The sequence below is a fragment of the Hypanus sabinus genome, chromosome 14 (genome assembly GCF_030144855.1).
Source record: "Hypanus sabinus isolate sHypSab1 chromosome 14, sHypSab1.hap1, whole genome shotgun sequence".
In the NCBI taxonomy this organism is placed as follows: Eukaryota; Metazoa; Chordata; class Chondrichthyes; order Myliobatiformes; family Dasyatidae; genus Hypanus; species Hypanus sabinus.
Window position 1 is genome coordinate 81,907,929 of NC_082719.1, and position 26,252 is coordinate 81,934,180.

A 26,252-nucleotide genomic window follows, 5' to 3' on the forward strand; every position below is an offset into this window, starting at 1 on the left:
CCTGTTGAGTATCCTTCTGGAATTGCTACGTTACATGTGAGATGGCTTTTCAGAGATTGATGTGAACCTCTTGAATTTAACACTCCAGCCAGTTGATCAGAAGAGGTGTTAGTACTCAGCCAGATACCCTGTCTAGGCTGAATGCTTTCCATAGGTTCACACTTCTGAAGGATGCTCTCACGTCAGTGTCAGAGACTGAGATCACATGGTCATTGGAGGCTATGGGTGTTTGTGAAGGTGCCTCCATGTTTTGATGAACAAAGCGATTATAAAATTACTGAGCTCATCTGTGAGTGAAGTCTTTTCACCTATGTCTTTTGGTTTCACTCTGGAATTGCTACGTTACACGTGAGATGGCTTTCCAGAGATCGATGTGGACCTCTTGAATTTAACATGATTCCCAGATCTGAGTGTGACTGATATGGCCCTCAACAAATTGCAGATTGCATGGTTCATCTGGGGCTTTTGGTTAGGGAAGACTCAATGATTTTGTTGGGACACACTCATCTACAACTGTTTTTATAACCTTTGTGACAACCATGGTGTATTCAGTCTGATCCTTGGGGTCAATAAATACAGCTCAGTTCACTGACTCAAAGCAATTCCTCAGCCTCCCTTGATCATCTCTTTGTTGTCCATGTCTGTGCTTGTTACCACCCAGCGTCTAAATCCTGGAACTCCCTACAAAAATCCACTCTAGGAGAGTGTTCACCAGAAAGATTTCAGCAGTTCAACAAGGGAGGAAGCTCTACTATCACCTACTCAGGGCAATAAATGTTGGCCTCTGACTCTGGAAAATGAATTAAAAGAAATAAACTTCTTCATTCTCTAGGAGTTTTTCTGGTAATCAGCAGTATTAAATAAAATTTTTAAAAATGCTAAAACGCTCCACAATTCATACAGGACCTCGGAAGAGAATTGCTTTTGGAACAAAGCTGGATTATTGAAACCTAGTTCACCCAGGCTCTTTCTGTTACAGTTTTTCCAAAGGTAAGTTGCAGGGAGACAGGTGTCAAATGGACAAGGGTGAAAGAGCCTGGGTGAACTTTACTGCATTTCACTCCAGGTAAAGCCAATTTTCAGTTATGTAACACTGGACAAAATAATGTATTAATGTCTAATTTGTAGGTACATATGTCTCAATAATTCTATAGTCTGAGAAGGCATACTTTTGCTTGTTTTGTTTATGTGTTTCCTTGAAGATGGAGTGTACAGTGCCTCAAGTCACAATAAAAAAAAGCTCATTGAATTCTTTGGACTCATGAAGGCATAATGAGCATAGAGGAATGTTTGACCACAAAATATGTGCTAAAATAACTGAAGTGTAAGAAAGAGTCCCCATTATCTACTTATGCAGTGACAACCAAATGTATGGTATATAGATCAAAGTTGAGTTTATCGTCATGTGCACAAGTACATGTATGCATAAGTGCAATCACAGGCACATAGCATCAAATCAGTAGCATTCACAAGAAAAACATAAATGTAACAAATTATGCAATTTTTACGAGAAAAGCACAAAACCCAAAAAAGGTCATTTTGATGCAAATTGATCACAGTGGTCATGGTATTCTAAAACTGTAGTGATTCAAAAACTAAATGGTTGAAGGGAAGTAGATGCTCTTGAACCTGGTAGTGTGAGACTTACGGTAGCTGTAGAAAGATACTGCGGCCTGGGTGGTAAGAATCTTAGATGATGTTGCCTTCTTGAGGCAGTGCCTCCTGTAGATACTGCCAGTTGTGAGGGTGGAGTTGGGAATGTGCCCATGATGTACTGGGCAAAATCCACTACTGTGCGGCTTTTTACATTTGTTACATTACAGATAATAAAATCTGCTCAAGGAACTTAATGTATCAAACAACATCTGTGGGGGGGAGGGGAGGAAATAATGATGTTTTGAGTCAAAACCTCACGTCAAATTTTGTTGCCTTCCGTTCCCCCATCTCAAAGATGTTGTTCGACCTGCTGATTTTTTCCAGCTTATTGTATTTGTCTTCAGCTTTTCGTTTCTGTGTCTCTGTAAATAGATAACCATTTTTTTTTGCTTTTTATTAAAATTAAAATAACCTCTTCCATAAGTCAACAAGACAAAGGAGATGCTTATTGACGGCAAGCAGTTTCAAACTCTTGGAAACGCACATCACACAACCTTTCATGGTCTCAGAATACATCCTACTTAGTCAAGAAAACTCACCAACACCTGTACTTTCTGAGGAGGCGGAAGAGAGCTGGACTTTGCACGTCCATACTCTTGTCATTCTACAGACTTGCAGTAAATAGAGAGCATCCTATCAAGCTACATCAGTATGAAAACTGCACTGCGATGGAGAGAAAGGTTTTACAACAGGTAGTCAAAACTGCCCAACGCATCATTGGCACTCCCCTTTCTCACCGTTAAGGACTGATATACATAAAGGTGTTTGAAAGGGCCAGTAACATCATGAAGGGTCCCACGCACCCTGCTCATGGACTTCTTTTCCCACTCCCATCAGGGAGGAGGCTATATAGCATCCCCAAGCAGTAAGCTTGATCAACACCTCCATCCACTAACTCCGCCACTACTTTATTAATTCCCATCAGTCACTTTATGGACATACAGTCAATCTATGTATCATTATCTTTTGTTTTTGTGCTGCATTGGATCCAGAATAAAAATTATTTTCAGTCCTGATGAAGGGTCTCGGCCCGAAACGTCGACAGCGTTTCTCCCTATAGATAGATGCTGCCTGGTCTGCTGTGTTCCACCAGCATTTTGTGTGTGTTGTAAAAATTATTTTGTTCTTCTTAACACTTGTGTACAAGAGATAACATTAAACAATCTTGAATCCTCTAGTCATGGACATTTATCTGGAGATATCCAATGTGGTTTTGCTGTAAATTTTCAGATTCCTACTGTGAAACTGTACCTCTTGATGGTCCACCATCCTTCCGAGGCCAGTCGGTGAAATATGCTTATAAATTGACGGTTGGTTGCCAAAGAGTAAATTCTCCAATCAAACTTCTTCGGGTTCCTTTTCGGGTATTTGTCGTTTATGGTGAGTTGATGACAAAGACTTATCTGATTTGAATTAATTCTAATTGTGCTAATGACATGGCTAATTTCTCAATCAGCAATAGTTTGTTGCTTCTAGATTAGAGATAATTCCGAGGCAATTGATCATATTCTTTCCTTTTTAATTTGTAATTTCTCTTTGATGGAAGCCATGATTGGTGAATTGAGGCTTTCAAAAGTCAAAGTCTTTCTGATGAATAAATTTGAATTCAAGAATAAGTATGGCATGGTCATATTCCTACTGTTACAGATAGTGTGTCTTTTGGTTATGTTATAGAGGTTCTTTGCAAGCTTCTAGAGTCGCACAGAATAGAAGCTGGCTTTTTGGACAACCGTGCCATACCCTATCTATGCCCCTTACAACTTCGTACATCTCTCTCTGGTCTCCTTAAACTCCTGTTCCAAGAAAAACAATGCAGCTTATTTAGTTCCATCTCTTATAAGTGATGTGCCCCATCTCTGGCAGCAGTATGCTGAATTTCCTCTGCATTCTCTCTAGTCTAATTATGTTCTTTTTATGGTGTGACAACAGATCTGCATAGAATCCTCCGGATGTGGTCGAACCAATATTTTATAAAATTGTACAATAACCTCCATCCTGTTACATTTTTGCCCTAGTTAATGAAGGCAAGTATGCCGCTACCCTGTCTATTTTTGCTGGTTTCTTCAGGTTTTCTTGGACTTGTACATGAGGTCTGTCTGTTCCTTGATACTCTTGAAGTTAGGACCATTTATTATGCATGTCCCCTATACTTATTAGTCTTTTTCCTTTATCAGGATTACCATCTGCCTTGGCTCTGCCCAACTTGATCTATGACTATCTTCCTCATTAACAACAGTAGTAATCTTTGTGTCATCTTCAAACTAATCATGCTTCCCATATTGTAGACTTTGATACCTTATTTTGTAGTTAATTGTATTTTTTCTTTGGAAATGGTTGGATGAATTTCCAGTTTTATTTACAGCAAAAATCAGGTGGCAACATCTCCGTTTTCCATATTGTCCAAGTTTAATTTATATATGCCATTGAGGATTGTGTAATTCTCTTATTGACCATTTTCTGCAGGATGGTGAATATTTGCCTTTTAGTTATGTGTGTAAATGACTAGATTTCATTTATTGGTTGCAAGGCTTTTTAGTGATTATTCCATTTTTATCCATATCAGGATTGGAAAATTATCAGTTTCCTCCAGATGAGGCTATGGCACCTACAAATCCATTTTTGGATGAAGATGAAAGTACTAAAAAAGACACCAGATTAGTCGATCTTGCAACTGAAATGTTGATGACCAGCACATCTCGCCGTAGTCTTCGTGAGTATTTTAAACCAGCAGCAGGCAGTATAGGATTTCTAGTCTAGTCTTCGCATCCATCAAAAGTAGAACATCTATCTATTTTTAAATAATGGTGTATTTATGATTGGGGGAGCAGGATAGTTTCACTAAAATATGAAAGAAATTAACAAGTATTTTTGCAACGCACTCAAAATGCTAGTGGAACACAGCAGGCCAGGCAGCATCTATAGGAAGAAGCACTGTCAACATTTCGGGCGAAGGGTCTCGGCTTGAAACGTCGACAGTGCTTCTTCCTATAGATGCTGCCTGGCCTGCTGCGTTCCACCAGCATTTCGTGTGTGTTGCTTGAATTTCCAGCATCTGCAGATTTCCTCTTGTTTGCTTAACAAATATTTTTTATTGAATTCCACTTTTTGGGATGGTTTAGTAATGCAAATGGTACCATTGAAGTTAATTGCTTATAGTTACTGAATCTGACTTGAAGGAACTATTGGGAAGATTATTTCAGAAAATAAATTGGATTAATTAAAAATCTCATCCCTCAACATTCAAGCTGCACAAACCTCGAGGCAAAATATGCAGTATTCTGCATCAGGGTTGGGAAGAGTTTGTGTTCCTGAAGAAGGATATTCAAAATGTTGGGATTGATGTTGGACATTGAGCAGATCAGACAGAGGAGAATAGATATTTTGATAAAGTAGAAAATGTCTTGTATACTGTTTCTACAGATCAATTCATTGCAAGGTAAAACAATAACAGAATTTAAAGGGAAGTGTTACAGTCACACTGCAGGTAGATAATAAGGTGCAAGGTCATAATGAGGTAGATTGTGAAGGCATTACCCCACATTATACTAGGGGACCATTCAATAGTCTTATAACAGTGAGATACAAACCTTCATGAGCCTGGTGTTATGTGCTTTCAGACTTTTCTGTCCAATGGGAGGGAGAAGAAAACGGACTGTCCATGTGTGAGGAGTCTTTGATACGTTGGCTGCTTTACTGAGGCTCTAGAGTCCTTGGAAGGGAGGTTGCTTTCTCTGTGCTGAGCTGTGTCCACCACTCTGCAGTTTCTGCAAGTGGAGAACAGTTACCATACCAAGCTGTTATGCATCCAGATAGAGTGCTTTATATGGTGCATTGATAAAAACTAGTATGAATTGACAGGGATGTGCCAGATTTCTTTAGCCCGCTAAGGAAATAGAGGCATTGGTGAGCTTTCTTCGCCATGACATCGATGTGATTGACTTGGCTATTGGTGATGATCACTGAAACTCTCAACACTCTTAACCTCAGCACTATTGAGTAAACAGGAGTATGTGCACCGTCCCCCTTCTCCCTTTCTAAAGTCAAGAACCAACTCTTGTTTTCCTGACATTGTGGGAAAGATTGTTGTCATGACATTATGTTACTAGACTTTCATCTCTTTCCTTGATTCTGACTCGTTATTTGAGATATGGCCCATTCTGATGATATCTGTAAACTTGTGAATGAAATTGGAACAGAGTGCATCCAGGAACGTATAGGAGTAGAGTAGGTGGCTGAGGAGGCAATCCCGTGAGGCACTAGTGTTGAAGTTAGTCATTACTGCCTGTCATTATTGATTGCTGTCTGTTGGTCAGGAAATTAGGGATCCAGTTTCACTGGAGGTGTTGATCTCCAGATCTGGGGTTTGGAGATGAATTTGCTTGGAATTGTAATATTCAGGTGGACCTGTAGCCGATAAATGGAGGGCCTGAGGATCTCAAAACGGGGGTGATGGGGTGATCAGTACTGATAGAGACCTAAAGAATACACCTACCTCATGAAATTTAATTCTACATGCATTCCAGCAATGGTGTAAGGTACTGTTTGAAAGGAAATTTTGAAGTATGTCTTAAGTCTGATCTTAGTCAGAGATTATACTGAAATGAACATATGGAATACAACACCATCATACATGTTCTGCATTCCCCATGCAGTAATGTAAACGACCATTTTGGTGTGTGGTCATGTGCTCTGATATGACCCTCGTCTCCTAATTAACCTTTTAAAATAAATCTAAAAGAATTATAGCAGTAACACTGTGCTTTTGCTTATAAATTATGTTTGACTGAAAGTGAAATAATATATTTTGTGCAGATTTGTATAACATTACTAATGTCAGGGGAAAAGTTGGAAAGTTCTGCATTTTCAAAACTATCTATAAAATTGGAGAAGATGTATTGGGCACATTTGATTTCTCTGAAGGAGATATTCCATGTTTACAGGTCAGTACATTTTATAAATATTTTGACTCTGCATTTGACAATGTCTGTTATTAGAGCATTTACCAATATGACTATCTTTATCTTTTAAACTGTTGTGCAGGTATTGTGTTAACAATATCTGCATTTTAGCACCCATTGTATATAGATGAAGAGAAAGTAATTTGCTGCAAATGTTCTGCATTACTGCCATCCTTCAAAATGTATCCAACAATGTTTGATGAATGTGGGATTGAGATTGACTGTGTTTACCTCCATGACCAACTGTTTTATCAGCAAGCTTTTGGACACGATACTTGCAGACAGTCAATGCTGTTTTTGCAGTTCCCTTAATTCAGGCTTTACTTCTTTCTCTTCAGGTAAACAGCTACTGCTGGTTCAGTACATCTAAAGTTCAAAGTAAATTTATTTATTATCAAAGTATATGTATATCAACATATACAACCATGAGGTTAATTTACTTGTGGGTATACTCAATAATTCCATAATAGAATAATAACCATTTCAGAAACAATGATCAACCACGGCATTCAATCAGGGTAATTGATGTTTCCCATGATTGTGCTGCAGTTGATCAAAATGCATTAATAACCTTTGTGGCACTGTTAGATATTTTCAGATTCAGATTTATTTATTTATCACGTGTACATCGAAACATGCAGTGAAATGTGTTGGTTACATTAACAACTAACACAATCTGAGGGTGTGCTGGGGCAGCCCACAAGTGTTGCCACACAGTCTGCTATTAATGTAGCATGCCCATAATGTTCAGTAGAACAACACAAGCAACAACAATAGCAACAGCCATAGCAATAACAATAACCATTCACACACACAGACAGTCCTCCAACACCAAGACAGGCTCCCTCCAGGCCATTAGCCTCCAGTGGACTTATGGACTCGCAAGCATTGGGCATTTGACTTCCCTGGTGGATTTGCAAGCCTAGAGCTTCAGCTATTGGGTCTCAACATCTGGTCTTGCTGACTTCAGTTTTTGACCATGGAAATTTGATCTTCGATATCGACCCAGGATTTGCAGATAATGGGACCCAGAATTCCAGCCTCAAGCTCCTGACTCGCTAGCCTACTGCCTGCACAAACTTCTGATTCTGGGACCTGCTGACCTGGGAGGCACCAGTCCTTGTCCTTGCTGGTTCTACATCTGTCTATAAATGTCCTTTGTTGCACATCCACGTCGCTGGTCTTTGAATGCAGAGGATGGAGTAGAGGTCTAAACTCCAGCTCTAGCTCCTCTAAACCCGCATCCCCGGTCCCTAACCAAACCTCTAACTCTCCTCTCTATCCCCAGAGTCATTCCTATGAACCTAAATAACAACTTTGACAGAGACCTCAGCTTGGCGCCATCTTGACTGGAAGATTTTGCTGAAGTCATGGATAATTTAAGAAAACATTATTTCTTAATATTTGTCTTAGAATACTTTAACTGGTTATTGCTTTTGATTTTTGTTCTGTTGTTAAATAATCCATTCTTTAAATATGCAACATAAAATTTTAATTGTTTCCAGCTGAATAATAGATGAATCTCAAGGTTTAATTTCCACAAGTGTACAGCTGACTGAAATTTGATTAACTTTGGTAACTAGATCTTGCTGTTTTTTCCCCCAATATGGAATGCTATCACTAACAAAGATGAAACTCACCTTTTGTCTAAGTTTACTCATTAATTCAAATCCTTGACTCTCCTTATTTCCAGTTCTCAGTATCTTTGCAGACTGAAGAGCATGTACAAGAAGATTATCAAAGAAAACCAGGGCAACCTGTTTCACTGAGTACTCATGCTCGGCATCAGGAATCATGTTTGCATACTGCTAAAACTCATTTCAGTTTACCAGTTCCACTTAGTGCTACACCCAGCTTTATGACCACTGTAGGTAAGTGTTTTATTAATCATCATTTGCATAAATGACTTTATATATGAAAATATGTATCAACATATCTTGCATATTTGGATAAACCTGTTCTGGTCCACTGAAAAATTAAACCTACTCTGCCATTTGTTAAGACAATGGGTTTGCTTCGCTAACCCTATACTTTCATATTTTAAATATCTATCCACTTTTCTGGAATATATTGTTTCCACAGGCCTTTAAGGCAAGGAATTCCAAAGATTATTATGCTATGGTTGAAGAAATTTCACATCAGTCTTTGATAGCTTGCCACTTTCTTTGATACTATGATCTCTGGGTCTGGATAATTCTGCCATGAGAAATATAATTTCTGCATTGATGCTGGCAAGCTTCATAAAAATTTGCACTTCATCTTTAATGTTTATAAAATAAAAGACAATATTTCAATTAGCTTTCTCATTCTATATTTCCTCCATCCCAAGAATCAATGTCTTAAGCCTTCACCATGCTTCCTTAATCCTTAAATCTGTAGAGAGATCAGACTAGTGTGCAATGTTTCAATATTTTACTTCCTTACCTGGGATTTGCTAAAGAAGTAGTTTGTCAAACTATTAGACTAAATAGTTTTCTCTCTTTACAGATGCTATCTGACCTGAGGAGTATTTCCAACATCAGCAGTATTTTACATTTGTATTAATTAGTCTAATTAATTTAATCAATAATCACCCACTCATTTACTGCTCATAATGTAGCAAATGTTATGACTTGGTGGTAGTTGTCAGTCATATCTGACAATGACAGGAACTTGTGCAGGAGAGTTTTAAATGGATGAGCCATGGGCCACTTCCACTCTTTCGACCTCAGAAGTGGTACAGATAGGCACCACAAATTGGGGTTTCCTTGGTTGCAGTGGATGACCATGATATCTTCTGTGCCTTGGCATGCCCTTTGCTCTTGATAACAAATTATATTTTTGTTAGCAAGTGCTTACTGTTATAAGATTTTAATAATGAGATGAGCTTGCTAGTAGGTCCAGATTAGGGAGCAAATCATTTACCCTACTTACTGGAAGTTTTGTGATCAAAGTCATGAACTCTTGGTTCTTCTGGAATGTGTTATACCTAATGAATACACTGCAGTAATGATTTCATAGGTATCAGGAACAAGGATGCAATCTGTATGTCCCTCTTTCCACTTGCTCTCAAATACTGTGACTGTTGAACAGTTTGAGTTGCAACACTAGGAGTGAATCTTTATTTATTTATGGTGCAGAAAATACAGTTGTATGTTAGCAACATTTGCCAACTAATTCAATTGGAGAAGCCCTGGAATTTTTTTGTGTCCTTCACTTAAAACTCTGTACTTGTTAGAAAGTTTTGATTTCTAATTATACTTAGTCTTTGTACCTAATAGGTGGTAGATTGCCATTCTTGAAAGAATGATCACTAGATAGTGATCATAGTGCAGTCCATAATTAGCACTATTAACTGTACTATGAAATATTATTCCCTAAGCTGTATTTGAAAACAACTACTCATGTTCTATTTTGTTTTAATTTTTTTCTCCTGTAACCCTAGTCCTCAGTCCAATAGCTTAAACTCTCACTATGTTAAATTCAGATTGCTAGTTGACTGCTGTTTGTGACTCTGAATTTCCAAGTTTTATCTTGCAATGCATTTTGGATGTTTTACGATGAATGAACGCCATCCCATTGTGGACCTTTCTTTAGAACTTATTACTTCAAATTCCTCTTTCATTGTCTTTCTTAGAAACCTCTTTATTTCTTCTTACTTTTTGGTTAATATCTTTTTTCTAGTTTCTCTCCTCCTTGAGAAATTGAGCATTTTTCTTCTTTAAAGGTTTTGAAACATGCTATTTTCATCATTTGGTTGCAATTGGGTCTTAAGTGACTTCAGTGCAAAAATTCTCATTAAACCTTGTGCAACACACCAATTTATAATATCTTATTATATTCATGATTTTAACAATAATTTGATATACTTGTATATTTCAATTTCAGTATCCTTGAAGTGGCGTTTACACTTTGAGTTTGTCACTGCTTGTGAGCCAGTGGAACCACCTACTGTACTTGAGAACCAATCGGAGATAATTACTTGGACTGGGGCAGGGAAAATAGATGTGGACACATTCAGCTGGGATCTGCCAATAAAAGTGCTTCCAACTAATCCTGTACTCGCATCATATGTTTCACAGTTGACATCTTTTCACTCCATTACTATCTGAAATTCATTTGAGATTTTGGAGAAGCAGTTGAATAGCAACAACAAATGAAAAAACAAGCAATGATATTACTTAAAGTATTACGTAGTTCTTTTATTTCTTAATCAAAAATTACTGGAACTTACCACAGAATGCAATTCCAAATCACAGTATTTCTTCATGGAAGTGTGAGGAACAAGATTAGCAATGACTACAGTTTCTCCCATCATTGAATGGACTAAGATGGAACACTGCACCTACCACATTTTGTTTTTCATTTTAGACATCCAATTTCAAAAATTCCTTACATTGATAATGATGAGAAGATTTTATATGGAGAACTGTTTTGTCTAGACGGTGTATAGCTTTTGGAACTGGTAGATCTGAAGTGCTTTTTATTGTGGGTTTTGCTGTAGATAGTCTAAATTCTGTATCCCACAACTGAGAAGAATTGCATCTTCACATTGGTGCTTCTTGTATTTGCATTTATTTATCTTAAAAGCTTGTTGCACAATTACACGTTGTTTGTTGTTCTTGAACATTTTCTATTAAACGTAGATTTTACTCATTGTGCTGTAACACAACAATAAACCTTGTCAATCACCATTCAACATCTTAACCTCAGGAGTAAAAAATTAACTATATTTTAGTAAATCAGTTTTGTTTTCCTGTGTTCCTGTCGGTTTTATTTACTGCTATTTACATTTATTTACTGCTTTGACTCTTGGCATGTCATGGAAGTCGCATCTACGGCTGTGTTTTGGTTAAGTGGCAGCTAAAACTATGTCCATCTTCATTTTAGTCTTCCTCCTGTATGTTTACATTAAAGTTACTGGTCATCACAGTTAAATGGCAATAATTATACAAGCCAGCATCACTTATCTACAGAACAAATAGTATTTAAATTAGTATTCATCTAGTTTTCCCCTTTTTGTATATATCCTGTGTACCTTTCTTATTGGTAATTTTGAGAAGAAATGAACTATAAAATGTTATCCAATTTTTTGCAAAATATATTAATACCATGTTTGTAGGATATAACATTCACTCCTTTTGAAGCTATTTATGTGATGTTTTGTGCAAAGGTTTTGCAGCCTACTGGCTGACAGAATTTGAAATATTCATCTGCTGTGTGAAAAATGTTGAAGGTTTTATTTCATCAAGAAAACATTTCTCTACTCATTTAGTATTTTTACATTTATTTAGCAATTCATCTGAACAAAATGGACATCTCAAAAATCATATTTACTCTAAAAATGCTAGCAACATATTTTGCACTGTGCCTAAACAGGTGCGAACAAACATGAGAAGATGTGAAACATTCAATTTTTGGACTAAGACTGGCAGTAAATATGGCAAAATTATTTGAAAAGAAATGGGGAGGTTATAACTGATTTGGTGGTTAACATAGAACAGTATAGCACAGGAATAAGCCCTTCAGCCCAGAATGTTTTGCCAAACCAACTAAAAAGTAAATCAAAAATCCTCAAAAACTAATCCCTCCTATCTACACAATGTCCATTTTCCCAGTCTTGCAGATTATAGCCACATTCCATGCAAAATGAGCATAATAAATGAAGTTCTTACAGCATACTTAGGAATATAGTCAACTGTTTTAAATATACAAATGTAAATACAAATAAATGTTGCTTTTCAAAAACTGCTTTTTTTTCTATTTTCGTAAGCTTGAAGGTAAGCTAAGCAAGTTTCTGTATACTGAAGTCATGTAAATTGATTTTTTGTAGCGCTTCAATTGTTGCTTCAAACGTCGACCACATGGTTGAGAAGGATGGCGAGTCCTTGCATCGTACCACATAGCACAATATTGACGAACATCAACTGTATAATTTACCCTGAACAGATAGCAATTCAAGTTAACTTTCCATTCAATAAAAATGAAGTCTAATTTATAGTCATCTATGAAGTTGATGAGATGGGTGCCTTTTTTATTTTGTCATTATGTGTACAACAGTAATTAAAGGCCTCTAGCATCCAGCAATAATAACTGCATTAAGATAACAGCACATTTTATACATTAAAATACATTTTAGATGGCAAACTAGGAAGGTATATTTCACAGTGTAAATCTGTTAAATGCATACACATATGATTCAGCTCAACAAATGATTATAATCTTTAAAAAATTCCTTTATATTTTGAGACATTTATCCAAGGGAATTAAAATCAATGTACTTTTATGTGGGCCAAAGCATATGCTAATTGATATTATACTTTAAGACCATGTCATGGGAGCAGAGTTAGGCCATTTGGCCCATCCAGAGTGCCTCACATTTTTCATGATTGATTCATTATCCAACTTGCTTTCTCCCCATAACTTTTGTCGCCTTTACTAATCGACCTCCGCTTTAAGGATATCCAAATGACTTAGCCTCCAGCCATATGTGGCAATGTTTTAAAATGTATTTTTCTTTGTAATAATCTGAAATATTTATGGATGCCAGTGTTATTTGCAAGCATTCTGTCTCCATTATAAGATGAGAGTTGAGCTTTTCCTGGCTGTCTAGGTCATACAAGAGACAGTGTTGCACCCAGGACTATACTGGAAGAAATGGCATGGTTTCAGTAATTTCAGGCAGTTCTTTTTCTGCAGATAATTTGGCCTATGTTGTTGCTCTAACCACAATGTGTTCAGTGTTCCCTGCATATCTTCTAAATCTTGGGAGAAACAACTTTAAGGAGACTTTCGTGTTGAACCAGTTTCGGAGAAAGATGAAGCTATTTTACTGGGGAAGGCTACATTTGTACTGGGCTGGGGCCAATGTCTGTGAATTGAGTAGCTAGAACCACATACCACAGTAAGACAGCAAGCCAGGAAGTACTGTTGTTGAGAGCTTGAATACATAAATTTAAGCTTTTGTGAGATACTAAATTGAGGTTGTGTCTGTTTGCTCCTATCCAATGACATTAGCTAAAGCCTGATTACACCAAAGTTAGAAGAAAAACTGTCAGTGTAAACGAAATAGAAATTCACTGCATGGGAAGTGGGATTAGTATAGATGGGTGTGATAGCTGACATGTCGCTGTTTGACTATGACTCTGAATCAGAAAGAATGGTGACGTTATATTTAACCATATAACAATCACAGCACAGAAACAGGCCATCTCGGCCCTCCTAGTCCGTGCCGAACTCTTAATCTCACCTAGTCCCACCTACCCGCACTCAGCCCATAACCCTCCACTCCTTTCCTGTCCATATACCTATCCAATTTTACCTTAAATGACACAACTGAACTGGTCTCTACTACTTCTACAGGAAGCACATTCCACACAGCTATCACTCTCTGAGTAAAGAAATACCCCCTCGTGTTTCCCTTAAACTTCTGCCCCCTAACTCTCAAATCATGTCCTCTCGTTTGAATCTCCCCTACTCTCAATAGAAACAGCCTAATCACGTCAACTCTATCTATCCCTCTCAAAATCTTAAATACCTCGATCAAATCCCCCCTCAACCTTCTACGCTCCAATGAATAGAGACCTAACTTGTTCAACCTTTCAACCTTGTCAAATTTGTGATCCCTTGTTCCATTCATCAATCATTAGGTCATTTCTCAATGTTTATTTCCAATGTAAATTTTTTGGCCAGTTCATTGTTCTATGAATTCCTGAATTGATGGAGCCACTTGAAAACAAAATCCTAACACGAATATTTTTTGCCTGTCTTAGAAGATTTGCCAGCCAATTCAGCAAATTCACAAACTCCTGAACATTTGGCGTTGTTGGTTGAAGGCATTTTTAGAGGAAATTTGTAACTTCTAGCTGATTGGCAGTATATTTATATCCCTGTTCAATGAGAAATCCATAAATCACTTACATGTCACAGCAAATAATCTGTGTTGGAGCTATACAGCTGCATTGATAGCAGTCAATGGTCTTCCACATCTCCCCAACTTTATACTTGTATTTACCGTACTTGCAGGCACCTGGAAAATACAAACATGTTCTTTGCAAAATAGCTGGAAAATGGTATCAGTGAAAACGCGGCTGATTTGTCCGGAAACAAAAAAGCTTAATGATCAAATTAACCCACTGCCAGATTGTACGTTAGTCGGGGTCGGCTATGGATATTGCCTCTCAGCTGCCTACGTGATACATAAGTCAGTAGGCAAGCTATAACAGTATGATACGGAGAACAAGCTGTTGTCCTTGTAGCAGGCTACTCCTCCACACAGCTGATGAATCCAAAGGAACGGCAGGGACCGATAGTTTGGCATCAGCAGCGTCGCAGGAGATGCCAGTCAGCGTTGAACACAATGTAGAGACTCCATTTTGAACAATCAAACAGTTTTACTGTGAGAATTTATAATAAAACACACAAAGAGTAGAGAATTATTTATGTAATTCGAAGCAGTCTATCTAAAACATAACTAAACACCTAATCAAACAAAGCTCACTTGGATGCATCACTACAAAATGTATATCTGCTTAACTATAACATTTATCATATTTATTGAAACAGTTCAATATAAACCAGTAAAAAGTTTACAAAAGTTTATTTCTTGTTTAAAGCAATAATAAAGCAGAACAAAAACAAGTTGCTCATGAAGCATGTAAAATAACAGTTTAATTATTACATTACCTGTTGTGCGCCAGTAGCATTCAGCCTGGAATTCAGGGATTAATAATGTCAAGAGAAGAGAGAGAATGAGATATTTGAATTTGCGTTGTTCCATGAATGAAAGCCAGTGGAAATTCAGCGTTTCAAACTGCAGCCTGCAATGTAGCTGTTTGAAGATCTATTGAGGAAGTTACCAACCCCTGGGGAGGTACTTCGTAACTTAATAGAAATGCCAGCTACTGGCCTGCAAACAGATTTTGTATATTAAAATAGGTAAAAAGCAATCGAATCAGTTTATATTAGAAAATTAGCGTTACTCTTACATACTATGCATCAATGTGAAAATACGTGACAGATGAACTCCATTACTTTTTTCAAGAAATATTGTTAGAGAGTAACTTTAAGAGTCTAACAGCAAAATGTACTCATATTGAACCATTAATTTCAGAGATCACAGAAAGTTTTAAAACAATTTTAACATTTAATTACTGCGTCATATTAAGACAGATGATCAAAAGCTCAGCAGTGAGACGGTTTTTATGACTTAAAGGAGAAGTTAAGGAAGGAAATGCCAGAACTCGGACTTTGGCTGGTGAAAGGGGGATTAAAATCAGTCCTCATGAAGGGTCTCAGCCCGAATTGTCGACTGTTTACTCTTTTCTACAAATGCCGCCAGGCCTGCTTAGTTCCTCCAGCATTCTGTATGTTACATCGAAATCAAAATCAAAATTCGTCCATGCAAAACTTTGCAATATTTTGTCACCCAGAGGAGGCTTAAACATTTTAGTGTACAAACTGTCTTGCCGTGCAAGATGATATTTTCAGTAATATGTTTCTGCAATTTAGTAATTCCAAAAATATTTCATAACATTTTGCCCAATAACTGTCATTTCTAATGCACTGCTTTCAGCTTTAAGGAGAAATTAGTAAGATTTCAAATTTCGCAAGGTGATCCATGCATTATTAATATCTGTATGTGAGCCGTCCTGAGTCTCAGGTCATCTTTGACTCGGACAATCTGTGATTTAGAGCTTCCTTACGGGTGTGTGCATAGTATGAATCCGTTTTTTCTTCAAGATCCTGGTGTTCCTTCCGGAAACTGTGGAAATATAGGGAAGAGAGGCGGTAGCGACGGGTTCCTCCTCATTACTTGGTTTCCTGGATTTCCTGCCGGCCCTTCACCTGGGAGCCATTCTGTTAGGAACGTTGTGCGTGATCGTCTTGTTTCCTCTAGGAGACTCTCCGGGTCCAAAATAGTTTTCGCACGGTTAACAAAATAGAAAGAACTGCTCTACGTTGTGAGGCGTGATGTTGGTTGTTATTGTTGAGTTATAAATCCGTGTGAGTGGGCCATGTCCGATGCTACTGTCTGGTTTCTGTCCAATTAGAATACTCAGGAACGGGAGGCAACCATTCTTCATCTTCATCTCCACTGAATGTGAGTTTGGATCTTCGAAAATATCCTATTAAGTTCTCAATTGACATAAATCCATATTAAATTCCTGATCAATCCTAAGTAATTCAATCGTGATAAATTTATATAGATTTATTACCAATTCACTAACATTTTGAATTCTTCACAAAGAGGCAAACAGACTATAGGACTGGAAGAACGATTACTGTGTAACACAAACATAAGTGGAAAGGGATCAGTTCATGTGTTTTATTCAGAGAAGAAAAGAGATAAGTTAAAACATTTTCAGTAATTTATTGCATTATTATACAAATACTGTACTGGGTAGCTATGGTAGAGGCATGACAGAGATGCAGGTAAGTGAGGAGGCCAAGTTGCCTTCATGGTGAAAGAAGACATTGTAATGGTCCTTAGAAAGGATAATCTTGGATGATCATCCAGTAATGCCATATGGGTAGAAAGGGATGGTCACTCTAATGGGATTGTATTATAGGCCCCTCACTGGGCCGTGGGAATTGGAGGAACTATTAAGCAGTGAGATTACAGCCAGATCTAAACACAACAGAAGGCATAGTCTCAGAACAGAGGAGCATCAATTTAGAACATTGATTAGGAATTTCTTTAGCCAGAGAGTGGTGAATTTGTGGAAATCATTGCCACAGGCATCCGAGGAGGCCAGGTCATTGTGTGTATTTACAGAGGAGCTTGCTGCCACTTATGCACAGGAGGGGGGAGCTGGGGTGGGGATACTTTGAGGTTCTAACATTTCACTGTCGTTCATTCTTTGATGCTTTAGTGGATGGTTGTGAAGAAAATGCATTTCAGGATGTATATTGTATACATTTCTCTGACATTAAATTGTGTCTTTGAACCTTTGTCTTATGGTCTTAAAATGCTGGAAGGGCTCAGCAGGTCAGGCAGATTCTATGAAGCGAAAAGACAGTCAACATTTCAGGCCGAGAACCCTCATCGGAACTGGAAAGGTCAGTGAAGGAAGCCAGAATGAGAAGGTGGGGGAGGTGAAGGAGTACAAGCTGGTAGGTGATAGATGGAAGAGTTAAAGGGCTGAAGAAGAAGGAACCTAATAGAAGAGGACAGTGGACATTGGGAGAAATGGAAGGAGGAGGTGCACCAGAGGGAGGAGATGGATAAGTAAGGAGAAGAGAAGAGGTAAGAGTAGAGTCGGAATGGGGAATGGAACACGAGAGAGGGGGAAGTGAGAGTAATTAAGGTCCATGCCATCAGGTTGGAGGATACCCTAACAGAATATGATGGATGTATTGCTCCTGCAGCCTGAGAGTGGCCTCATCATGTCATTAGAGGAGGAATGGGATTAGCAAGTGGAATTGAAATGTGAAATGGGTGTCAAAGAAATCGCACCTTTTGTGGTGGATGGAGTGAAGGTGCTCCACAAAGTTCTACATCAGGGCTCACTGATGTAGTGGGGACAGCAGCACTGCAGTGCATCACAGACAAGAAAGGTCACCGGCTTGCCAGTAAGTTGCTAAGCCCTTGATGTGCTAATACACACTTACATAAAACATGTTATATCTGGCAACAATCAACTTGTATTTTTGATAGGATAGGACGTAGAATGACTGATTTTGTGTTCAACAAGCACAAAGTCAAGGAAAACGGAGTAAAAAGAACAAAATAAAGCAAAGAAGTAATAATTTCATAAACGCTGACAGTGAAATAAATATTATTTTATAAAGCTCCTTTTCACTGGCCTCAAAGAATTATGAATTGTGATGTAATGGAACATGGTTAGAATCTTTCAACTCAAGGGCATGATTCATGCCCAAGTCTCCCAAACTAAAGCACAAACCAATCTTTGACAAGTGTGACGGAACATGAAACTAATTAAAAATCAACCAGAAAGTGAAAATTTGCAAGTACTATAGTGTAGATTTTGGAAATCTGAGATAAAAACAGAAAATGCTGGGAATAGTCAAGTCAGGCAGTAAAAATGATCTTCATTGGCCTTAATGTCAACTCTGTTTCTCTCTATTAATACAAGCTGCCTGACCTGCCAGTTTCTGCTTTCCCAACATTTTCTGTTGTTAGAGTAAGAGTTATAAAGCATGGAAACAGGCCCACTGGTTCATGCCCACCAAAACGCCCAGTCCAACTTAATCCTATTTGCCCACTTTTGATCCATATCCTAAACTTTCTATACAAGTACCTGTCCAAAAGTCTTTAAAAACTTGTCATTGTACCTGTTTTAGCCCCTTCCTTTGGCATTTCAATCCACATACACGACACTCTTTGTGTAAAAAAAGTTGCCCCTCATGTTCTTATTAAATTTCCCCCTCTCACCTTAAACCTGTGCCCTCTAGGTTCTTGATTCCCCAGCCTTGTGGAAAAGATTGAGTGCATTCACCCTACCTATGCTCCTCATGATATAACACTGTACACAGCGATGAGGTCATCCCTCAGTCTCCTATGCAGCAAGGAATGAAGTTCCAGCTTGTCCACCCTCTCCCTGGATCCCAGTACATCTAATCCTGGCAACATTCTTGTTACTTCAGTTCATGCCTGTTTCATGGATCTGTTACGATGCTGAAACCGATTACCACACCTCCACGCAGAGCTAAATTTTGATGCTTTACACCCATCTGAGACTTTTCCATCCACTTTTTGTGCTTAAAATGGGCCTGTAAAGTGCTTACTTCACGAGAAGTGTCCTAGTGCAAGTAAATTCTCGTTTTAATCTGTCCACTACATTCTACTGTTGTCCTCTGATGGAGCGGACACAGATTGAAGCTTCTGCATTGCTATTGTTTCATTCCTTCTTCCCTGTGAAGACTATATCTTCACAGTAAAATATAGTCTTACCTGGTGATAATGTTGTTCATACTTCTGAAGGGGTGGAGCATTTGTCTTTACTTGAGGGACAGGTTAGTGTCAGGGTGCTGAGGTGGACAAATCTGCTGCCTGGGTTGAAACTGTTAACAATGACTGGCCCTTGTAGAGAATCTTGTGATTACTGAAACAGGGAGGTAATTCTGAAGATGGAGTACCTGGTAAGGCTCTGAAAACTTGTGCCAAACAACTGGTGGAGGTGTTCAAAGACATTTTCAATCTCTCATTGTTACAGTCAGAAGTTCCCACCTGCCTCAAAAGGGTAACAATTATACCAGTGCCCAAGAAGAGCAGGGTGAGCTGCCTTAATGACTATATCTAAGGTAGTACTTTTGAGGTTAGTTATAGCTAGAATCAACTCCTGCCTCAACGAGGACCTGGACCCACTGCAATTTGCCTATCGCCACCATAAGTCTGTGTTGGATGCAATCTCGTTTGTTCTCCAGGTCTTGGATCACCTAGACAATGCAAACTCCTACGTCAGGATGCTGCTCATTGACTACAGCTCAGCATGAAACCTGGACCCAACATATTGATGCAGCTATAAAGGAGGCAAGTCAGGGGCTATACTTCTTTAAAAGTTTGAGGGAATTTGATACATCACCAAAGACATTTGTGAATTTCTACAGATGCACCATGGAGAGCATTCTAATTGGATGCATCACTACCTGGTATGGGGAAGGGGGGGGGGGGGGTGCTACTGCACAGGATTGAAGTAAGCTGCAGAAAATTGTAAAATTAGTCAGCTCCATCATGGCAATAGCCTCTGTAGTAGACAGGATCTTTTCAAGGAGTGGTGCCTCAAAAAGGCAACGTCCATTATTAAGGACCCCATCACCCAGGACATGACCTCTTCTCATTGTCACCATCAAAAAGGAGGTACAGAAGCCTGAAGGCACACACTTAGTAATTCAGCAACAGCCTCTTCCCCTCTGCCATCTGAATTCTGAATGGACTTTGAACCCATGAACACTACCTATTTTTAAAAATTTCTATTCTTTTCCAATACTCATTAAGTGATTTAATACTCATTTCAAACTAATTTTCCACTACTGTAATTCGCAGGTTTTTTCCCCTCTATTATTATATATTGCTTTGTACTGCTGCTGCAAAGTTAACAACATACGCCAATGACATTAAACCTGTTTCTGATTCTGATTCTGGAAGATCAAAAACAGACACCCTCTGAACAGTTTGCAAATTATTGCACAATAATAGGATTGAACAAAGGTAGTTTTGTCAAGAGAGCAACATGTACTGTACTTTACTGATAGTGGTTTTTCATTGTTAACACAGGACATGGAAAGAAAAGAAATTGAAAGAATTAGGTGGGGAGGGGGATCTCACTGAAACCTACTGAATGTCGAAAGGCTTAGATCGACTGGAAGTGGAGGGGATGTTTCCTATGGTGGGGGAGTCTAGGACGAGAGGGTACAGCCTCAGGGTGGAGGGGTCATCCATTTAAAATGGAGATGAGGAGGAATTTCTTTAGCTAGAGTGTGGTGAATTGGTGGAATTCGTTGCTACATGCTGCTGTGGAGGCCAGGCCATTGAGTGTATTTAAGGCAGAGGTTAATAGATTCTTGATTAGTCAGTGAATGAAAGGTTATGGGGAAAAGAAAGGAGAATGTGGTTGAGGGAGAACTAGATCAGCCATGATGAAATGGTGGGGAAGCCTTGATTAGCCAAATGGCCTCATTCTGCTCCTATACCTTTGTCATGGTCCGGTCCGTGAAATCTGCGTTCCGGTTCACTATCTGGTCCGTGGAATCTGGACTCCAGGTCTTCCGGCTGTCCCCTATTTCAGTTGACCCTGATGGGAGTTATATACGTTCTGTAAACAGTAGCTGAGATGTGGGCTAAAGATTACAATGGAAAATAGAAAAGGCATAACAAAAAGACAATGTTACGATAGGCATGGAAGTTTTTAACATGGAGGTAGATTGGGAAAATCAGGTTGGTAATGGATCTCAAGAGATTTAATGTGTTGAATGCCTATGAGATGGCTTTTTAGAGTAGTTTATTGTTGAGCCTACTCGGGGATCAGTTATTCTGGATTGGTTGTTATGTAATGAACCAAAGGTGTTTAGGGTGTTTAGGGTGTAAAGGAACCCTTAGGAGACAGTGATCACAATATGGTGGAATTCAACTTGAAATTTGATAGGAAGAAACTGAAGTCGGATGTAGCAGTATTTTGGTGGATTAAAGGAAATTACGGTGGTATGAGAGAGGAGTTGACCAATGTTGGCCAAAGTAAATTGGAAAGAGATGCTGGAAGGGATGAGCAGGTATTCTTGTGTTTCTGGGAAAAATAAGGATAGTGCAGGATAGATGTATTCCAAAAACAAAGAAATACTCAGATGATGAAAGAGTACAGCCATAGCTGACAAGGGGAGTCAAAGCTATTGTAAAAGCAAAAGAGAAGACATACAACAAAGCCAAAATTAATGAGGATTTCAAAGTGCTTAAAAACCTACAGAGAGTAACTAAAAGAATCATTAGAAGGGAAAAGATGAAATATGAAATCAAGCAAGCAAACAATATCAAGATGGATAGAAAAAGCTTTTTCAAATACATAAGACATAAAATAGAGATGAGAGTGGATATAGGACTGCTAGAAAATGAGGTTGGAGAAACTATAATGGGGGACAAGGAGACAACAGATGAACTAACTGAGTACTTTGCATCAGCCTTCACTGACTAGTGGTGTCCCACAGGAGTCAGATGTTGTATATTTGGACTTTCAGAAGGCCTTTGACAAGGTGGCACAAATGAGGCTGCTTATCAGGTTAAGAGCCCATGGTATTAGCAGGAAAGTTACGTGGTTACAGCATTGGCTGATTGGTAGGAGGCAGCGAGTGGGAATAAAAGGACCCTTGTCTGATTGGCTGCCAGTGACTAGTGGTGTTCCACAGGGGTCGGTGTTGAGACAGCTTCTCTTTATGCTGAATATAAATGATTTAGATGAGGGAATAGATGGCTTTGTTGCCAAGTTTGAAGATGATATGAAGATTGGTGGAGGGGCAGGTAGTGTTGAGGAAATAGGAGGCTGGTCATAGGAAGAAATAAATTTGTTCTAAATGGGGAGAAAATGCAAAAATCTGAGATGCAAAGGGACTTGGGAGCCCATGTGCAGAACAGCCAAAAGGTTAACTTGCAGTTGGTGGTGACAAAGGCAAATGCAATGCTAGCTGTCGTTTCAAGAGGTCTAGAGTACAAGATCAGGGCTGTGATGCTGAGACTTTATAAGGCACTGGGGAGGCCTCCCCTTGGCTCCTTATCAAGATAAAATGTGCTGGCAATGGAGAGGGTTCAGAGGAGTTTCACAAGAATGTTTCCGGGAAAAAAAAGGTTATCATATGAGGAACGTTTGATGGTCTGGACCTGTACTCACTGGAATTTAGAAGGATGAGGGGGAATCTCATTGAAACCTTTCGAACGTTGAAAGGCCTAAATATGGTAGATGTGGAAAGGATGTTTCCCATGGTGGGAGAGTCTAGAACAACAGGGCACAGCCTCAGGATTGAGGGGCACCCTTTCGAAACAGAGATGTGGAGAAATTTCTTTAGCCAAAGGTGGTGAATTTGTGGAATTTGTTACCACAGGAAGTTGTGGAGGCCAGGTTGTATTTAAGGTGGAGATTGTTAGGTTCTTGATTGGCTACAGCATCAAAGGTTACTGGGAGAAGGCCAGGGAGTGGGACCAAATCTGCTCCTATGCCTTATGATCTAAGTGTCTATTACCACAAGGCATGCATTTAAGGTGAAAGGGGTTAAGTTCAAAGATGATGTGAGGGGTAAGATATTTACACAGAGGGTGCTGAGTGTCTGGAATGGTGGTAGGGTAGTGGCAGAGGCATTTAAAAACATCTAGATAGGCACCTGAATGTAAGGGAAATGGAAGGAAATGGACATTATATATGCAGAAAGGTTAGTTTAGTTGGCCCTTTGATTACTAATTTAGTTGGTTTGGCACAACATTGTGGGCCGAAGGGCCTTTTCCAGAGTCGTATTGTTTTCCGTCCCATGTTCTAAGAACTTTAGCAAGGTATTTGACAAAGCCTTGCATGGTAGGCTGGTTCGGGGGGTTAGATCCCATGTGGTCCAAGATGAGATAGTCAACTGGAAACAACATTGGCCTGGCGGAAGAAGCCAGGGTATGATACAGGAGGGTTGGTTTTCAGATTAGAGGCCTGTGGCCAGTGGTGTGATTGAAAAATTGATGCTGGGACCATGGTTGCTTGTCATCTATAGTGTATATTAATGATTTGAATGAGAATTAGCATGGTTAGTGGGTTTGCAGATGACACCAACATTGGTGACATAGCTGGTAGTGAAGAAGGTCATCAAAGATTACAATGGGATCCAGATCATCTGGGGAAGTGAGTCAAGCAACGGCAGGTATTTGGCCAAGTGCTAGTTGTATTTTGAAAATTAAACCTGGCTAGATGTTAACAATAAATAACCAGAACAATTTTTTTTAGAACATATGGATCTTGGGTGCAAGTACATAGTTCCCTAACAGTGGAGACATAGATAGTGAAGAAGGTGATTGGCATGCTTGTTTTCATTGGGCAAGGTACTGAGTACAAGAGTTGGAACATTATGTTACAAGATGATGTAGAGACCTCACTTGGAGGTCTCAGCGTGCATTTCAGTTGCCTAGTATTGGAAGGATAACATTAAGCTAGAGAGATTGCAATAAGATTCATAAGGATGTTGCTGGGACTGGAGATTGTGAGTTATAAGAAGAGATTGGAAAGGCTGGGACAATTTTCCTGGAGCATAGGAAATTGAGGGTGACCCTATAATGCTATGTAAAATCATGTGGAACATTGCTGGATCTTAGAACATTGATCACTGCAACACTGGATAGGCCATTCAGCTCACAATGCTGTGCCAATTTTCATGCCAATTTATACTAATTGTCTTTTCCCGTGTACTATCCATATCCCTCCAGATTAGTGAAATGTCATGGTACTTATAGCAGAGAAGTCTAAAATTTGAGAGAAGATCATAAGGGTAGGTTCTTCACACAGACAAAGGTGGGTATGTATAAAGACCTGCCAGAGGAAATAGGAGAGGCAGGTATAATTACAACATTTAAAAGACATTTGAACATGTTCATGGATAGGAGGCATTTAAAGGGAGAGAAAATCTGCAGATGCTGGAAATCCAAAGAATGCATACAAACCGCTAGAGGAACTCAAAAGGCCAGGCAGTATCTATGGAAAAGAATAAACAGTCGATATTCTGACGAAGTCCCTTCAAAACGTTGAACATCAACTGTTTCCTCTTTTCCATAGATGCTGCCTGGCCTGCTGAGTTCCTCCAGCATTTTGTGTGTGTTGTGATGTTTAAGCGGAAATGGGACTAACTCAGGTAGGCATCTTGGTCAGGGTGGAAAGTTGGAATCGACCCGTTTCTGTGTTGTAATACTCTGACTCTATTGGACAGTATAACCCAATGAAGCAGATCGATATGTACTAGAATTAGATGAGAATGAGGCTTGAGTGGAGTATAACATGGCAGGAATTGGTTAGACTGAATGTTGCTTTTAAATCTATAAAATGAGGGAATAATTTACAGCAGAGCTTCTAAGGAACAGCTGTACAAGAGGAGTAAGTTAACTCAAGAACCACAACCAATCTAGTCAGATGGAGCCACTTCAAAATTATTTGGACAAGTGGGGAATGAATAGAAATGTTAATGAAAGTGGAAGTATGAACTAAACATAGTTTACGATTTCTAATAATGACTGTAGGTCAGTGTGGCTTCTCTTTTTGTAAAAAAGCAGAGATTGTCTCATTCTAATTTAGACCTTTTTGAAGATCAATGTATCACCTGTGCCTTGGAATTGGAGAGCAGTTTTTCCACAAGTTGCTAGATTCTGTAGTCATGTTGAACTTTGGGAAACCAAAGTAATGCAATATTGAATGACAACTTCATAGGTGAAATAAAAGTATTTCTGTTCGGAACTAGTAGGCTTAAACTAGCTATCAAGGCTATAACCTAGGGAAAGTATGCTAGAAGATTATAATTATGTCACCTGGGTAAAGATGAATTGTTTCTTTGTTAAAATGAGTACTTAGGGAATGAAACTGGATTCTGACACAAAGATTCTATTTCTTTTTAACAAATCTTCATGGTTTCACTTATGACAATTTAGAGTTGATAACAATCAACTTTTGTAACTTTGGGATGAAGTAGGTACTCAAACTGACTGAGTTTTAGTCGGAATTCAGGATGTATATGGTGTTTTGATACTAAAAGTTAAAAAGCAGCGTTGTGAAAAATAATTAAAACTATTCTTAGACAGTCCATCAAGATGAGGAAGATAGGTTTTCCCTCCAGTTTTCTGTGATCTGAGGTGGGTAATGGGACCAATGCAGATCCAGGAACCCTCCCACAGATGGGCAACACACACAACATGCTGGAGGAACTCAGCAGGTCAGGCAGCTTGTAAGAGAGGATTGAAACTTCTTCAGAGTAGAAATACGCCAAAGGGATTTTACAGAGGTGTAGCGTAACATAGATGCCAGAGATTCTGCAGACGTTGTGAATCTTGAGCAGGGCACTCAAGATGCTGGAGCAATTAGGCAGTATTCATTTTGTGTGTTGCTCAAGATTTCCACCATCTGCAGAATTTCTTGAGTCTTTCACAGGCAGGGCAGGATATGGCTACCTACAAAATGCTAAGCAGAGAGATTATTCCAG

The 26,252-nt window shown here is 38.9% G+C and overlaps 2 protein-coding genes across 4 annotated transcripts in view; one reads left to right on the forward strand and one right to left on the reverse strand.

The window, feature by feature from the left end:
• rgp1 (GP1 homolog, RAB6A GEF complex partner 1) overlaps nucleotides 1-12,480 on the forward strand; it is a 27,651-nt gene extending 15,171 nt beyond the window's left edge. Inside the window, exons 4-8 of one of the 3 annotated variants that reach the window (XM_059989541.1) lie at nucleotides 2,887-3,036; nucleotides 4,220-4,366; nucleotides 6,469-6,596; nucleotides 8,308-8,481; nucleotides 12,427-12,480. In XM_059989541.1, coding sequence (XP_059845524.1) covers nucleotides 2,887-3,036; nucleotides 4,220-4,366; nucleotides 6,469-6,596; nucleotides 8,308-8,481; nucleotides 12,427-12,465 — 638 coding nt within the window. In that variant the 3' untranslated portion in view covers nucleotides 12,466-12,480. Of the gene's footprint in view, nucleotides 1-2,886; nucleotides 3,037-4,219; nucleotides 4,367-6,468; nucleotides 6,597-8,307; nucleotides 8,486-10,481; nucleotides 11,199-12,426 lie in introns of those variants that run through there. The other 2 variants (XM_059989540.1, XM_059989542.1) reach the window with 2 other exon arrangements.
• Nucleotides 12,354-15,409, reverse strand: msmp1 (microseminoprotein, prostate associated 1). Its single transcript, XM_059989554.1, has 3 exons — nucleotides 15,279-15,409; nucleotides 14,514-14,622; nucleotides 12,354-12,534 (listed from the first exon to the last, which is right to left on the reverse strand). The coding sequence occupies exons 1-3, from the start codon at nucleotides 15,370-15,372 to the stop codon at nucleotides 12,354-12,356; spliced, it is 384 nt and encodes a 127-aa protein (XP_059845537.1). The 5' UTR covers nucleotides 15,373-15,409.
• Nucleotides 15,410-26,252: the final 10,843 nt, after the last annotated feature.

Excerpts from the sequence above, each read along its gene's own strand:
- msmp1 (XM_059989554.1), bottom strand. The coding sequence starts at position 15,372 with ATGGAACAACGCAAATTCAAATATCTCATTCTCTCTCTTCTCTTGACA. Across the intron at positions 14,623-15,278 it reads ATGCTACTGGCGCACAACAG|GTGCCTGCAAGTACGGTAAA; the intron begins GTAATGTAATAA and ends TGTATTTTCCAG. Across the intron at positions 12,535-14,513 it reads CAGATTATTTGCTGTGACAT|GGTAAATTATACAGTTGATG; the intron begins GTAAGTGATTTA and ends CTATCTGTTCAG.